Genomic DNA, 17789 nt, shown 5'->3' with positions numbered 1-17789 from the left:
GTGTTCGTAGGCACCAAATGGAAGAAAATGGAACGGGAATGGACTTACCTGGGCTTGTCCACTAAGAAACGCTCATTTGGTTTTCCGAGATTACTTGTGTTACCATGGCAATTAATGTTGAGTTGTCAGATTTATCAACAAGATGACTTTTTGAATGTCATTCATGTCGCGAATGAGTCATTCACGACATTCACAAAGGAAATTAGTGCAATGCAACATTGCTATACATTGATCCAATTCCCCTCAATTATAAATAAAAACTGATATGTATCGAGGACTGAGGGCAACACAGCAGATTGAGGCACACTCCTATCCATTCAACAATCCACACCCTTTTACCAGTGTAACCCAATACAGACGCAGTCACCACTGCCAAATAAGCTCCCTTAAACATCTGCTTGTCTAACTACCTATACCATACTGCTGCCACAGTACATTCATTCAAGAGAGCCTTTCTGTCCTCTACCTCTCTCTTATGAAGTTTGACTCTTTTTGTATGCCCTCAAGGCTTTATTAAAACCCACGTTTTCTTCTCTGGCCCTGTGGCCTTTTTCGCCGCACTTTGCCTCCTGTCCTCTTGGGGGCAGCATGAGTGAAATGTCGGCGGCCTGTACCACTAGCCCCGCTGCATACGCCAAGGCCCTCACCGCCTCCTCGGCCTCAGTCCACCTGCGCCACCAGAAGGCCGCGTCCCTCTCGGCTTCGGGCCACACATGCCGCCAAACGCTGCCGCCTACCGACGGCGACTTCTTCAGGCCTAAGTAAGAGGCTTCCCACCCCAACTCCCAGGGGTTTGACCAGGGGGCCCCGTTTGATCTGTCTGCTTTTTTCTCTAACCTCGTTTTCCATCCCCCTCTCTGTCCGCACTTTATCTCTCTCTAACGCCCTCTGACCTCCCACCGAATGAGCTTCTGACCAATCGTACCCTTTCCCTCCCCAACACTCATCCCACGCATTTTCCCACTTCTCATTCCGTTAGCTCCACCCCCAAAGCACCTCCTCCAATGGCTGAGGACCTCTTTTAAAGGTCCATTTGTGTCTTAACGTGAAGAAGGATTGCCTCCTGCTCTGGTCTCTCTTTCCACTAACTTACCCCAGTGTCTTTGGTCCGAAGTAGTGCTAGCCAAATCTCACCTGATAAACAAACCATCCTTAATGTAGCAAAGATAAGCAACCTCTTTGTCATTGGCTCAAATGTCCTAAAGGTTCTGTTTAGGTTCCCTTTAACTCTTTAGTCAACTAAACGATAAAAACAAGTGTTTCACATTATGTGGTTGATAAAGTCATAACTAACCAAAACCATCCGAGTTGACATCTGCTGCAGGGTAATGGTACCCCCTCTTATGAACATGAATAACCTGGAAACCGGTCTGCTTTAGCCAAGTTCTTGGCTAACGTAGAAAACAGACCGTGACCCAGGCTTGATTGTGTGGTCTTGACCCTTAACTCCTCTCCTTCCTCCACCCGTTTCCTCCCCAGCACGACGTCCAGCCAACGGAACCCCGGCGGCGCCTCCACCCACAGCATCAGCAGCGGTACCACGCCCCCCGACCGGCTGCATTTCCCCCGCGGCACGGCCAGCCGCAGCACCTTCCACGGCGGCCAGCTGCGGGAGCGCCGCACGGCCACCTACAATGGCCCGCCTGCCTCGCCCACGCTCTCGCATGACGCCACGCTCCTCTCGCAGTCCCGCAGCCGTGGCTCCACCAACCTCTTCACCAAGCTCACCTCCAAGCTCACACGCAGGTAAGCCAAAGCCGCCAACGGTATCCCCGAAACAATGAAAACTACCCACTATTTCATACTCAAGTCTTTGTTTAATTTAGGTGAATATAATATCATCCTTCACATCGTAAAGATTAGACTCAATAAAATGTGAAAATTTGTGATATGGATTTTAGTCCATATTCCCCATTCATATAAAGTGAGCTCCAAAGGTATTGGGAAAGTAACCAGGTTTCCATCTAAACTTTTTATGCGAGGAAAGTACGTATCGGATAAAAAAAATTCAAGACAGGCCAGTGGAAACGCTTTTATGCGCAAATATTGATATAATAACCATCATATTGACATAAACTTGGAGTCACGATGACATGTTGTATGTGGTCTTCCCACATCGGGAAAGCATGCAAGGTATTGGTCTACAGATTAAGTAAGTTATTCAGCCGCGGGACAATTTTTTTTATTTAGAGGATGGTCGGCGGGCCCGGAACATAATTACAAGTAATTTGTAGACTGCAAATTGACCAAGAAGCCCAAAGAGATCATATTTGACTAAAACATTATCATTTCAAACCTTGCTTATACAATCACGTGTCTCTCTATGATGGGTGGGAATACTTGGGAACAGCTTTCCAAAATTAAAATCACTTTGGGCAGATTTCCTGGGCTTTTTAGTAATTTAATTTCAACAATGATAATAAAACAATTTAAAGTTTGAATTTTTTTCTTAGAAAACCTGGGGGGCCAAATAATTGTTTATTCGGTACATGGGAATTTAACTGCAAAAGGTATTTTTATGTGCACTACGTCATTACGCACACTGATGGTAACACATCTCTGGTGGGAAAATACGTTTGGTCCCCTAAAATGGGACGGGACATTGTACAAAAGTGCTATAATTTCTAAACGTTCACCCGATATGGATGAAAATACCCTGAAATTAAAGCTGACAGTCTGCGCTTGAACCTCATAGTCACAAAGTGCTGGAGTACATAGCCAAAACAACAACAAATGTCACACTCCCAATACTTTTGGAGCTCACTGTAGTTTATGACTCGCTGAGTGAAATGAAAGTTGTTTTTCTCTTACCTCAGAAACCCATGTACAGTACTTTACAGTACCTTAGTCTTAGTGCAGCTACATCATTCCCTCAAAGGTCTACCATGTGTACACTTGGATGTAGTGTAACTCTGAGTAATAGACCTGCCCTGCTTTAACATGAAATGTCAATATGTATGATATCTCTCACTTCTCTTTGTAGTCCTACACATAGTATATTCATGTTGCTTCCCCCCTGACAAAATATAGCAGTGTGGCTTTACATTTCTTTGTGTGCCTGAATTAGAATGAATAGAGGCAGCATCTCTGTTTTTGTGGATAATATTCATAATTCTGTCCAGACCGATATGGTCATAGACTGAAATTATTTAGAAAAGTAAGACGAATAGTCTCCTCTCTCAGAATCAATCTTAGCTCCAGGTAGTTCTACATTTTACCCAGAATTATAGTTTGATGTCACGATGTCTGTCATGTACAGAATGGCTTCATTACTTTTTGGGGCCTTTATGCATTAGATGAATAAAGAACAAAGACCCAGTTAAGTCAGAAAAGTAACAAAACATTAAAGTATTCTTTAATACATTAATGTAACTCTTTTTCACAACTCTATCCTTTCATAGCTGCTGTTCAGGATTTTCCTGGACCAGATTTGAACACCTAAGCTCTAGAATAATACTATATCCTAGGGAAGCTGCAATGGTTCATTATCTAAGCTGTCTGCAATATGCCAGTAACAGATGCTAGCAGCCAGGCTCAGACAAGAGATGTCTCACAGAAATGTTGACACCTAAAATGATTTTTTTATTATGCTGCTCCAAAAAAACAAGTTAATTGTTTTATTTTTTTAAACTAAAGACTTCTTATTACAACTTTTGACTGGTTGTTGTTACATTTTTGTATTTTTTTATAGAAATATGTCATTCAGGTTTATCAAAAGGTAGGAGGACCCCACCAACTGGCTCGGTGTGCAATTAATCAGAAACACTTCACTAATCGGTCAACTGTGTACTTTTTTAAAGAGCTCGAATAAAATGCCTGAAACTGACTGACCTCTTGGCTCCTTGAGCCCTAATCAGTGTGCAATTTAGCATGTCTAAGACCTATATGCTTTCTTATCGTTTTTTTAGTTCAACTAGCCATGATACTAATCAACCATGCATGGCTCTCTACAGAGCAGGTCTGTGCACAATTACTAATGTAAATGCTGACCTATTTCTTCTATAAATACAGTAGGTTTTTATTTATTATTGAAGGTAAGTCTTGTGCTCATTTCACATATGTATATGATTGCACAACTTCTGCACCATACAATGCATTTATGACTGTACATCAAATGCATACAAGTTAGTAAAAGGTTGGTGATAGCCATTCACTAGTTTGGCAGCAGCTAGGGGGATGGTATTCAGGCAAGAACCCTCCCTTTTGGTGACAAGGCTTTTATTAATTGTATGAAGTTGGTACCAAACTTTATGGATCAATGACTTCAGGGTTGCCCCAAGAGTCTGTTCTAGGCCCTGTGGAAATACATTTTTAGAAAAAAATGTATTTTTTAGTTTGCAATTGAGATATAGTGCATTTGATATATATACATACTACCGTTCAAAAGTTTGGGGTCACTTAGAATTTTCCTTGTTTTCCATGAAAACATACATGAAATGAGTTTGAATAGGAAATAGAGCAAAATGCATAGGAAATGTATCATTGACGAGGTTAGAAATAATGATTCTTAATGGAAATAATAATTGTGTCCTTCAAACTTTGCTTTCGTCAAAGAATCCTCCATTTGCAGCAATTACAGCCTTGCAGACCTTTGGCATTCTAGTTGTGAATTTGTTGAGGTAATCTGAAGAGATTTCACCCCATGCTTCCTGAAGCACCTCCCACAAGTTGGATTGGCTTGATGGGCACTTCAATAGGGTTGAGATCCGGTGACTGTGCTGGCCACTCCATTATAGACAGAATACCAGCTGACTGCTTCTTCCTTAAATAGTTCTTGCATAGTTTGGAGCTGTGCTTTGGGTCATTGTCCTGTTGTAGGAGGAAATTGGCTCCAATCAAGCGCCGTTCACAGGGTAAGGCATGGCGTTGCAAAATGGAGTGATAGCCTTCCTTCTTCAAGATCCCTTTTGCCCTGTACAAATCTCCCAATTTACCACCACCAAAGCACCCCCAGACAATCACATTGCCTCCACCATGCTTGACAGATGGCATCAAGCACTCCTCCAGCATATTTTCATTCGGTCTGCGTCTCACAATTGTCTTCTTTGCGATCCGAACACATCAAAGTTCGATTTGTCTGTCCATAACACTTTTTTCCAATCTTCCTCTGTCCAGTGTCTGTGTTCTTTTGCCCATCTTAATCTTCTCTTTTTATTGGCCAGTCTGAGATATGGCTTTTTCTTTGCAACTCTGCCGAGAAGGTCAGCATCCCGGAGTCGCCTCTTCACTGTTGACGTTGAGACTGGTGTTTTGTGGGTACTATTTAATGAAGCTGTCAGTTGAGGACCTGTGAGGCGTCTGTTTCTCAAACTAGACACACTAATGTATTTGTCCTCTTGCTCAGTTGTGCACCGGGGTATCCCACTCCTCTTTCTATTCTGGTTAGAGCCAGTTTGCGCTGTTCTGTGAAGGGAGTAGTACACAGCGTTGTACGAAATCTTCAGTTTCTTGGCAATTTCTCGCATGGAATTGCATTCATTTCTCAGAACAAGAATAGACTGACGAGTTTCAGAAGAAAGTTATTTGTTTCTGGCCATTTCGAGCCTGTAATCAAACCCACAATTGCTGATGCTCCAGATACTCAACTAGTCTCAAGAAGGCCAGTTTTATTGCTTCTTTAATCAGCACAACAGTTTTCAGCTGTGCTAACATAATTGCCAAAGGGTTTTCTAATGATCAATTAGCCTTTTAAAATGATAAACTTGGATTAGCAAACACAACGTGCCATTGGAACACAGGACTGATGGTTGCTGATAATGGGCCTCCATACGCCTATGTAGATATTCCAATATAAATCAGCCGTTTCCAGCTACAATAGCCATTTAGAACATTATCAATGTCTACACTGTGTTTCTGATCAATTTGATGTTATTTTAATGGACATTTAAAAAAATTGCTTTTCATTCGAAAACAAGGACATTTCTAAGTGACCCCAAACACACACACACACACACACACACTATCAGTCAAAGGTTTGGACACACCTACTCATTAAAGGGTTTTTCTTTGTTTTTACAATTTTTTTCATTGTAGAATAATAGTGAAGACATCAAAACTATGTAATAACACATATGGAATCATGTAGTAACCAAAAAAGTGTTAAACAAATCTAAATATATTTTATATTTGAGTTTCTTCAAATAGCCATCCTTTGCACACTCTTGGCATTCTCTCAACCAGCTTCATGAGGTAGTCACCTGGAATGCATTGCAAATAAACAGGTGTGCCTTCTTAAAAGTTAATTTGTGGAATTACTTTCCTTCTTAATGCGTTTGAGCCAATCAGTTGTGTTGTGACAAGGTAGGGGGGTATACAGAAGATAGCCCTATTTGGTAAAAGACCAAGTCCATATTATGACAAGAACAGCTCAAATAAGCAAATGGAAACGACTGTCCATCATAACTTTAAGACATGAAGGTCAGTCAATCTGGAACATTTCAAGAACTTTGAAAGTTTCTTCAAGTGCAGTCGCAAAAACTACAAGCGCTATGATGAAACTGGCTCTCATGAGGACCGAGAGTTACCTCTGCTGCAGAGTTCATTAGAGTTACAAGCCTCAGAAATTGCAGCCCAAATAAATGCTTCACAGAGTTCAAGTCACAGACACATCTCAACATCAACTGTTCAGAGGGGACTGTGTGAATCAGGCCTTCATGGTCAAATTGCTGCAAAGAAACCACTACTAATGGACACCAATAATAAGAAGAAACCTGCTTGGGCCAAGAAACACGAGCAATGGACATTAGACCGTGGAAATTTGTCTTTTGGTCTGGAGTCCAAATTTGAGATTTTTGGCTACAACCGCCGTGTCTTTGTGAGACGCAGTGTGGGTGAACGGATGACCTCTGCATGTGTAGTTCCCAACGTAATTCATGGAGGAGGAGGTGTTATGGTGTGGGGGTGCTTTGCTGGTGACACCGTCTGTGATTTATTTAGAATTTAAGGCACACTTAACCAGCATGGCTACCACAGCATTCTGCAGCGATACGCCATCCAGTCTGGTTTGGGCTTAGTCCCACTATCATTTAGTTTTTTAACAGGACAATGACCTAACACACCTCTAGGCTGTGTAAGGGCTATGGAGTGCTGCATCAGATGACCTGGCCTCCGCAATCCTCCGACCTCAAACCAATTGAGATGGTTTGGGATGAGTCGGACGGCAGAGTGAAGGAAAAGCAGCCAACAAGTGCTCAGCATATGTGGAAATTCCTTCAAGACTATTGGAAAAGCATTCCAGGTGAAGCTGGTTGAGAGAATGCCAAGAGTGTGCAAAGCTGTCATCAAGGCAAAGGGTGGCTATTGGAAGAATCTCAAATGTAAAATAAACGTTGAGTTGTTGATTCCATATGTGTTATTTCATAGTTTTGATGTCTTCACTATTATTCAACAATGTAGAAAATAGTAAAAATAAAGAAAAACCCTTGAATGAGTAGGTGTGTCCAAACTTTTGCCTGGTAGTGTGTATATATATGCACACAAACTGAAGACAACCAACACTCTTTAGGATAATAATTTTATGGGCTAGGCTGTACCTTTTTACCTTTCTTTCGTTTTGCACGCAATGGACACCATCTTTAATTTCAGAGATCTCTTCGTAATTTAGGGTACCCTACTGGGCTCTTAATGTGGCTGCCGATCGAGATGATGATTGAGAGATGGTTCGTTGCAGGACTGAGTTCAGGTACCGAATTCCCCAGACTATAGAGAATTCCTCCCCATCGTCCTCTCTCTCCTCGCGTTGGTTTCCCTGAAAGCTTTTCTTGCCCAGCTATGGAACTTGTCCTTCAATTTCTCCTTGATTTGCTAGCTGGTGGCCCAGACCTTATCTACCTGGCTAAGGAACTTGTCCCTCGATTTCTCCTTGACTTGCTAGATGATACCTGGCCCCTATTCTAGAACTGGTAAAAGATAGAACTGGGGTATAGGGAAATAGTCAGTCCCAGACAGACGCACAGAGTAGTATGACTTAGAATCAGTTCCACAGAACCTTTTTTAAGTCCTTTGTGCAATAGACGTTTTCTCTTAATGACTGTGATTACTTGCACAATACAGCTCAACAGTGCAGACCTTTGACTAGACTGCCGCTAGCCATGCATTGTGGACTTCAATTGTAGCTGTATTTTGAAGCTCTGCAGTTCAGTTAAGTCTAGCTCTATTAATAGGATGTAGTTAAATGGTGTAGTACCACAATCGTTGCTCCACCAGTTCTAGTATCCTGCCTCTCTTCAGGGGAACTCCAGTCCATCCAGCCCATAGATAGTGCTCCTTCTGTCAGAGCATCAAACAAACCCTTCTCTCTCTCTTTTGTTTTTTCAATCTCACAGCCAACTACGTCCAGCACTCTCCATCTGCATGACTCAGACTGAATCCTCTTAGATGCGTTTCTTGTTTCTTGTGTGTGTCTGCGTGCATCTGTGTGAGAGGGTTTGGCGTGTGTGGGGGTCTACATATACAGTGCATTCGGAAAGTATTCAGACCCCTTCCCTTTTACCACATTTTGTTGTTACAGCCTTATTCTAAAATTGATTAAATAAAATGTTTTCCTCATCAATTTGCACACAATACCCCATAATGATGAAGCGAAAACAGGTTTTTAGAATCTTTAGCTAATTTATAAAAAAAATTAAATAATACCTTATTTACTTAAGTGTTCAGACCCTTTGCTATGAGACTCGAAAATTGAGCTCAGGTGCATCATGTTTCCATTGATCATCCTTGAGATGTTTCTACAACTTCATTGGAGTCCAACTGTGGTAAATTCAATTGATTGGATATGATTTGGAAAGGCACACACCTGTCTATATAAGGTACCACAGTTGACAGTGCAAGTCAGAAAACCAAGCCATGAGGTCGAAGGAATTGTCCGTAGCGCTACGAGACAGGATTGTGTCGAGGTAGAGATCTGGGGAAGGGTAGCAAAACATTTCTGCAGCATTGAAGGTCGCCAAGAACACAGTGGCCTCAATCATTCTTAAATGGAAGAAGTTTGGAACCACCGAGACTCTTCCTAGAGCTGTCCGCCCGGCCAAACTGAGGAATTGGGGAAGAAGGGCCTTGGTCAGGGAGGTGACCAAGAACCCTATGGTAACTCTGACTGAGCTCCAGAGTTCCTCTGTGGAGATGGGAGAACCTTACAAAAGGACAACCATCTCTGCAGCACTCCACCAATCAGGCCTTTATGGTAGAGTGGCCAGACGGAAGCCACTCCTCAGTAAAAAGCACATGACCGCTCACTTGGAGTTTGCCAAAAGGCACCTAAAGGACTCTCTGACCATGAGAAACAAGATTCTCTGGTCTGATGAAACCAAGATTGAACTATTTGGCCTGAATGCCAAGTGTCACGTCTGGAGGAAACCTGGCACCATCCCTACGGTGAAGCATGGTGGTGGCAGCATCATGCTGTGGGGATGTTTTTCAGTGGCAGGGACTGGGAGACTAATCAGGATCGAGGGAAAGATGAACGGAGCAAAGTACAGAGAGATCCTTGATGAAAACCTGCTCCAGAGCGCTCAGGACCTCAGACTGGGCTGAAGGGTCACCTTTCAACAGGACAACAACTCTAAGCACACAGCCAAGACAACGCAGGAGTGGCTCCGGGCCAGAGCCCGGACTTGATCCCGATCGAACATCTCTGGAGAGACCTGAAAATAGTTGTGCAGCGACGCTCCCCATCCAACCTGACAGAGCTTGAGAGGATCTGCAGAGAAGAATAGGAGAAACTCCCCATACAGGTCTGCCAAGCTTTTAGCGTCATACACAAGAAGACACAAGGCTGTAATCGCTGCCAAAGGTGCTTCAACAAAGTAATGAGTAAAGAGTTTGAATACTTATGTAAATGGCATATTTGTTTTAAAAAATATATAAATGTGCAAAAAATATATTAACCAATTTTTGCTTTTTCATTATGGGGTATTGTGTGTAGATTGGGGAAACAATTATTTAATCAATTTTAGAGTAAGGCTATAACGTAACAAAATGAGGTCCAGGGGTCTGAATACTTTCACTGTATCTGCGCTTGAGTTTGTGAATATGCCTTCAATTATTTTCATCTGAACACACACACTGCTGCCTGCACGCCTCGACCAAACGCCTACATAAAACAAACAGTCTCTCCTCACTCTTTTGTACTACCCCTCTGTTTTTCCTTCCCATTGCCAAAAAATAATGTATATAGGTAATCAAACTCTCTTGAGCTGCATGGCAATATTGAGGACAGGAAGTTCAACACTGACACAGAGCATCTGAGGGGATGCCTTTTGTTTCATCACACAGGACTTCTCTGCAGTTTGCATGTCCCATACTGGTGGTATGAAATGTCCGACTACCAGACGTGCCATTAGGCATTGTCCTTTATGGAGTAGATACAGTTTAACAATGCCTTCCTGTTGATACTGTCTTTTCCCCTTCTTTTTTTCCTCTCTCGCTCTCGTTTCTTGATATCTCAAATTTGAGCTTTTTTCCCCCTTCTGTATCAGTATTTTTGTTCCGCTCCCTTTTTAACTGGATTGTAAGATCAGCTTTTCTCTCTCCATGTCTTTCTTCCGCCCTCCTCCTCTCTGTGTTCTCTCACGCCTCCATATCTCAGAGGCCCAGCAGAGTTTGAGAGAAACGGGAGGTTGGATGGCTCAAGGTGAGACGGAATACTTAAAATAATCAGTGTTTTCTTCCACCTCCATCTCTCATCCCCCCCAACCCCATGTACAGTCAACCTAGCCATCTGCTCTGCCATGCTGGGTCTCCACTCCAGGCGAGCCTGGGGTTTTGGGGCCTATCTGGAGTAGGGCCCTATAAAATCCGCATTGTGGAAAAAGCAGACGGAATCACGGAATCCAGACATTAAAACGGAATTCAACAATATTCAAAAATCTATTGAACTTAGTAGGAAATAAAGTAAATGTATTGAAAATTCATTCATTTGCCCAAGTTAATCATAAGACTTGAACAAAATGCATCAGTGATTCATATTTTTTTCTGAAACGGCACAGGAATGCCCGTCTGTGTGCGGTGCGCATTTATGTCAAGTCTAGGCTGTGTAGCCGTTAGCGACAATGCTAATTTGAGGCAATGGCATTACCTTGCCCATGTAGAACAACGGTTCTGGTTGAACATAATGCTATTTCCCATGTGTTGTAATTATTTTGAGTAGTGGCAAATTATTGTCTTCTTTGCCTGCATGCAGAAGTGAGGTCTGCATTTTCTTGTGCTTGTCACTAGATGTATTGTGAAATTACATTGTTGCCTGTGTGTGTGTCCCCACTGCATGACTGCCTGTTGAAAGAACACAAGAGCGCCCCTGCATGGACGTGGGGTGTGAATGCACCAATGACGTTAATATGAATCTGTCACCAGTGCCTGCTTGTAGCCCTCCTGTAGCTCAGTTGGTAGAGCATGGCGCTTGCAACGCCAGGGTTGTGGGTTTGATTCCCACGGGGGGGCCAGTATGAAAAATGTATGCACTCACTAACTAAGTCGCTCTGGATAAGAGTGTCTGCTAAATGACTAAAATGTAAAATGTTGTATTCACTGAGTTTACAAAACATGATAGACTGACCAGGTGAATCCAGGTGAAAGCTACGATCCCTTATTGATGTCAGTTGTTAATTCCACATCAATCAGTGTTGATGAAGGGGAAGAAGGATTTTTAAGCCTTGAGACATGGATTGTTTCAGTGCCTTTGAACGGTGTATGGTAGGAGGTGCCAGCCGCACCGGTTTGTGTCAAGAACTGCAATGCTGTGGGGTTTTCCACCCTGAAATCAATATTAGGATGGCGTTCGTAATGTTTTGTACACTCAGTGTATATGCCATGTGTCTATATGGTGTTGTAGCCTAAGATATTCATGAGCAGGCACAATTAAATGTGTGAACAGAATGATCATGTGACATATATTTAGACACATTGGTACTTGCATTCAAAACTCACTTAGGCAGATGCATAGATTCTCAGACACTCTCACACACACACACACACACACACACATATACACACACTTGTACCCAGCCTCACCCCTCCAACTACTTTCACTCACACTCACCCTCCATTTCCCATTGCCACCCCTCTAACTAACTCCTCTCCCCCCCGGCAGTCGCAACGTGTCAGGTGATCAGGAGGACCAGCAGCAGCCTCAGCCCCCCCATGGCCAACACCCCAAGGACACCAAGCCACGCTCCCTCCGCTTCACCTGGAGCATGAAGACCACATCATCCATGGAGCCCCACGACATGATGCGTGAGATACGCAAGGTGCTGGACGCCAACAACTGCGACTATGAGCAGCGCGAGCGCTTCCTGCTGCTGTGCGTGCATGGCGACGGCCACGCCGAGAGCCTGGTCCAGTGGGAGATGGAGGTGTGCAAGCTGCCGCGACTCTCGCTCAACGGTGTGCGCTTCAAGCGGATCTCGGGCACATCCATCGCCTTCAAGAACATTGCGTCCAGAATCGCCAACGAGCTCAAGTTGTAGGGCCTCCTAAAGATATGAGGGGTGAAAAAGTGTTGAGCGAGCAGGTAAAATATTGCGATTTGAAATGGTCTAAAGCAGGGGTATTCAACTCTTACCCTATGAGGTCTGGAGCCTGCTGGCTTTTCTCTTCTACCTGATGATAAATAATTGCACCCACCTGGTGTCCCAGGTCTAAATCAGTCCCTGATTAGAGGGGAATAATGAAAAAATGCAGTGGAACTGGCTTCGAGGTCCAGAGTTGAATTTGTGGGGACTAAAGTAACATAACGTGGGGAAAGAAAGCGCTTCGAAATGGACTTGTCAAGTCAAATCTGAACGAGCTGGACAGTCGTTATAAAAAACTTAAGTAGCAGATTCACAACGGTTTTCCTCCAAGACACTTACGAAGTATGTATTGAAAACTATGTATAGCTTTAGGCAATAATTTCCTGTGTCTTTGGAGCATTATTATTACTATTATTATTATTATTATTGATGATGATGTGAAAGGTGGTCTTGAGCTGTTGGGACATTGGTCTAACATTGACATTTAGTTTTTGTCTTGTTTTGTTGCTGAATGCACTACTGCATTATTGCCTTTGTGGCTCTGGAACAGGGCTCTCCAACCCTGGTCCTGGAGAGCTACCATCCTGTAGGTTTTCGCTCCAATCCTAATCTACTGCACCTGATTCTTTTAATTAGCTGGTTGATAAGCTAAATCAGGTTAGTTACAACCGGGGTTGGATTCAAACCTACTGAAGGGGAGCTCTCCAGGAACAGGGTTGGAGAGCCCTGCTCTGGAAGATGCCTCCCCATTGGGAGTTTAAACTCTCATACAAGGGAGGGAGAGGAGTGGAGGAAGAACATAAAAACGGACCCCTTCCTCTTGCCAAGAGAATATGGCTGCCAGATATGAGTGGTTGGATAGCCTAGCTAATTGCACAACAAGTTACGGTATTATCGTTATCATTGTCAAATACTGTTGATTTTGGCAGTCGATTGCGCTCTCTCTCCTTACTAAGCCAGCCTCTACACACTTGCACACACACACTCTCATTCTATGATTTGAACCCGTTGTTCATCAGCGTTTATCCGTGTGGGTTACCAAGTTATCTGTACGGGGTCACCCAACCCTGAGAAGAGGGCATTGAAGGCGACACACTTTGGTATACCCCCGCTTCATAATGGGGGACTGTTGCAAAGTATCATGGGACTTTGAGTCATTCACTACAAAAAAAGAGACTTCAGAGAAATAAGGAAGATTTTCCTTCCTGGTGTATCTGAATATTTAGTTGTTTTTCCTTTTGTTACAATTTTTTTTTAAACAGTTCTCTTCTCGGATATTACTGAAATGCCCCCTTCTATCTGGTCCCACCCACCCGGACTGGTTCAGATGCGGTCGGCCATTCCCGGGACACATAAGATCAAAGTTCAAACATGGCCGTATTCAGGCCTTCAGTATTCACTCCCACCCTCCTAAAAACGCTGCCACTGTATTTTTTTGTGGGGAATGTAAATAATATACCTTAGTTTTACAACAGCTGCATATTGATATACTTCCTCGTTTTTTTATTTTCTAAGTCCGGACTATGAGCCCGGAACTGTGTAATTAATGTTAACTCATTCATCACCGGGTAAGTTTAACCAGTGTCTCCATTAAAATACCTTAAGTGACTAGCCTCTGTGTCTGACTGAATCCATGGCAACTTCAAGGGTTGTGGGTTTGATTCCCGCATGGAGACACCTAACGTGAATGTGTGTTGACGCTTTAGAAATAAAAATGTCTGAAGTGACCATATTCTCTCTTGTAAAATAGATTTTATGTCAATAAAACGAACCTGTATCAATAAAGGTTTAGATGAAAATGCAATATTAAGTAACTATAGTTTTGGAAAAAGGATGTGAGTAATGTGAGATCTTTCATATTTTTCCATGTTATCTATTGCAGTAATGAAGGTAGTAAAAAGTGCCTTCATTGTTACATTACTCACTAGCCATCACTGACACTGAAAAGGCATTAAAGGGTAACAAAAGCAATAACAAAGCAGGAACCCTGCCACTGTTTTAGTAAAAAGCTAAGGAATGGAGCTGGAGAAATGTAACCACTCAAATTCATAGACCGAGACAAAGGATGCAAGGACTGATCAGGGTGCAAATTAGGGGGGAGCGAGGGGGGGCTCAGCTCCTATGAATGAGACATTAGCTCCCCTAAATGCAACAAAAGTCAAACTTTGGGGGGGGGGGGGGGGTCTCTAAATAATGCTTATTTAACCATTCTCCTATTTGTTTAAAATGTTGTGGTAACGAACACCCACACCTCTGTCATGGTTTAAACCAGTGTTTCCCAACCCTGGTCCTCAAGTACCTCCAACAGTACACATTTCTATTGTAACCCTGGACAAGCACACCTAATTCAACTTGTCAACTAATCATCAAGCCCTCAATGAGCTGAATGAGGTGTGTTTTGTCCAGGGCTACAACAAAAATGTGTACTCTTGAGGGTACTCGAGGACCAGGTTTGGGAAACACTGATTTAAACCATTTATTTCTACCTGGCTGCACAAATCGCTTCCTTGTCCACGGCGCTATCAGCTCAGTAGTGCTGAATTTGGCCTGAGCTGAGCTCCTTTAAACGCGTAGATTTTCGTCATTTGTTTGCCGTGCACCCTTGATAAATAGCCTTTATTCCAATGCATTTCATTTATCATTGTTTGCTTTTGTCAGTCAGCAGTTTAGAGCGCTCATTGCTTTGTTTTTCAGGTGTGCGAGGGTTCTGAGCCGTCTGTGGCCAGAAGTAGACAATTTATTTAGCTTTATAATTTTCTATCAATATTTGTTTTCTTTCCTGGATCAGTTGATGATGGTCACCAATATCACTAGCCTACAGCTAGACACCAATACACACCCAATCCATCCAACATGAATGACAGTAGCCCTATAATTGACTATTTCGGTTAGAAGCATTTGATTTTGCAATGGCATAGGCCTACATTATTTGGGATTTGTGTGCCCATGAGAACTGTTATCACAGCGAAACATAATGAAATGTTACGTAGGCATAGTTACACTTACAATGCATTTTCCGAGATCTCCAAGATCCAGGAATCGTACAGGGTTCTAATTCAATTGTTAAATGGTTAATAATTACAAATAACACTGTCATAAATGTAATGAATGTAAGGAAATAAAGGTAGTGTTTTGTCACACAATCTGTGAAGACTACAAGCATTCAACTCATGAACTAGGGTGTAAATACGTTTTAATTCAACTTGTGTATTATATTGATGTAGGCTACGTGTTCTGCAGGTGTTCATGTGTGTAAAACTGCCTCGGCTTAGAGGGTAAGCTACCAGCAGTGGTGTAGGCCTAGTTGAGGCCTACACCACTGCCTATCTGGGCCCCGTGTAGCTCAGTTGGTAGAGCATGGCGCTTGCAACACCAGGGTTGTGAGTTTGTTTCCCACAGGGGGCCAGTATGGAGAAAATAAATGTATGCACTCACTAACTGTAAGTCGCTCTGGATAAGAGCATCTGCTAAATGATTAAAATGTAAAAATGTAATCTGGATAATCATGTCTCAATCTTCAGATGTACTGTAGATCTATGTCACTCTAATTATTTAGATCACTGTATTCAAGGTCAGCTCCATAACTCTGGATTGTAGGTTTCTGGCCCCATCAGTTGTCTGTGTTTTAGCATGGCTGTAGTGGAGTACTCTGGAGGTGTGTCCTAAATGGCACCCTATCCCCTTTGTAGTGCATTACTTTTGACCAGGGCCCATTTGGAATAAGTAAGATTCTGGGTCATTGAGTGAATTGTGATCACAGCCATGGCTCACACTATCACGCCTATCTGTTATGTTAATGAACTGTTTTGTATTCAACAGGTGTCTTAATACTTTGACTACGGCTAGCAATGTTGGCCTGAGTGGATAAGTAAAGTGTTACCATGGGTTCTGTTGAATTTAATTTCATGACTTCCCCCACAGGTAGGCTCCCCCTAAACGGGACCACTGTATGACAGTGGTCTCCAACTGGTCCTGAAGAGCTGGAGTACACAGGCTGTTATTCCAGCCCAGCAGTAATACACATACTAACAATAATCCTGGTCCAGACTGATGCCGGTTAGTTGATTATGTTAAACAGTTTGGCTATAAATAAGAATAGATTCTCAGATCATAAGGTCCAGTGGATACCAAAATGTTGTAGCTAGATATGTCATCAATATCTTGTCAAGGACGAGCATTCCAGTATTAACAAATTCTTAACAAGGCTTAAGAATGAGAAAATAAACTAATCCTATAAAATTATTACAACTAAATTGTACTCTACTGCATAAGCCTATTGAATCAAGACCTGGGTTCAAATACTTTGAGCGGTTGATCTAGACTGCATGGAGTGCCAAAATGGGCGGGATTTACAGTTATGACTATTCTATTGGGGCCCGATTCAGAAGTGCCTAGGAAAGGCGCACGTTTCAGTAGTTGGTATTCAGACTTACCTTACGCAGGTGCGTAACAGGTGTGGTTTTCTTACACGCGCTGAAGACATTTAATTCAACCGCTGAAAACCCTCCCACTTTCTGGCCAACAGATTTTCAATAAGTATCGAAAGCCATCCCTTTAAATTTGGTGTACCTTTTAATTCTAATTTTCTCGACTAGAATATATGGAGAGAACGGTTCAGAATATTAGATTAATTAATGTAAAAACATGCATATGTCTTTTCACCACCAATTGGTAGATTAAAAATACTGATTGTGTATATTTGGGATTTGGAGAGCCTTTACGCACAATAGTGGTTTGATTCATCCTGGAAGTTGCCATATTCAATTGTTCAAGCCATGAAATATTGGAAGGTGAGAAGTGTATAACTCTACCCTAATAATCCTCAATGATGTAACTGTTATGACAACAGTCCAGTCATCGTGAACCAGGCTCCAGGTTTAAACTGCTACTTATGGTCTGCGTTCCATAATGATTCAAATCAGCTACACGTCCCAAATTATTGCACAACTTCATACATTAGCCTAACAGGAACAACCACATGAGGAAAGAAATGGTATGGAAACTAACACTGAAGTCAGTGAGTTAAATATAGGTTTAACTGACGGTGGCTACCGATAATGGCTAATATTTAACTAAACATTGAGTCTGGGGATATAATTAAAACAAATAAACTAAGTTTGGTGCTATACTGTCATTTGCACATGGCTACAGAAGCCTATAGCTTGGAATGAAATTTGGAGACCCAAGTTTATTTTTCTTCAGCATTTCATAAACTTGTAGCAAAGGTGATATGCTTCAGTTTGTTGCCAGATGACTGGTTTCACGTCTCCCGTGTTAAGATAA

General features: G+C 42.5%; 1 protein-coding gene across 3 annotated transcripts in view; it reads left to right on the top strand.

The window, feature by feature from the left end:
• LOC311107047 (MAP/microtubule affinity-regulating kinase 3-like) overlaps positions 1–14117 on the top strand; it is a 96408-nt gene extending 82291 nt beyond the window's left edge. For all 3 annotated transcript variants that reach the window (XM_084149504.1, XM_084149503.1, XM_084149505.1), the window contains exons 15-16: positions 1480–1746; positions 12086–14117. In XM_084149504.1, the coding sequence (XP_084005630.1) occupies positions 1480–1746; positions 12086–12461 (643 nt within the window). In that variant the 3' untranslated portion in view covers positions 12462–14117. The remainder of the gene's footprint in view (positions 1–1479; positions 1747–12085) is intronic.
• The last annotated feature ends 3672 nt before the right edge of the window (positions 14118–17789 follow it).

Source organism: Coregonus lavaretus (assembly GCF_964263955.1).
Source record: "Coregonus lavaretus genome assembly, chromosome: 31".
Classification (NCBI taxonomy): domain Eukaryota; kingdom Metazoa; phylum Chordata; class Actinopteri; order Salmoniformes; family Salmonidae; genus Coregonus; species Coregonus lavaretus.
This window is presented reverse-complemented; position numbering and strand designations above follow the sequence as displayed.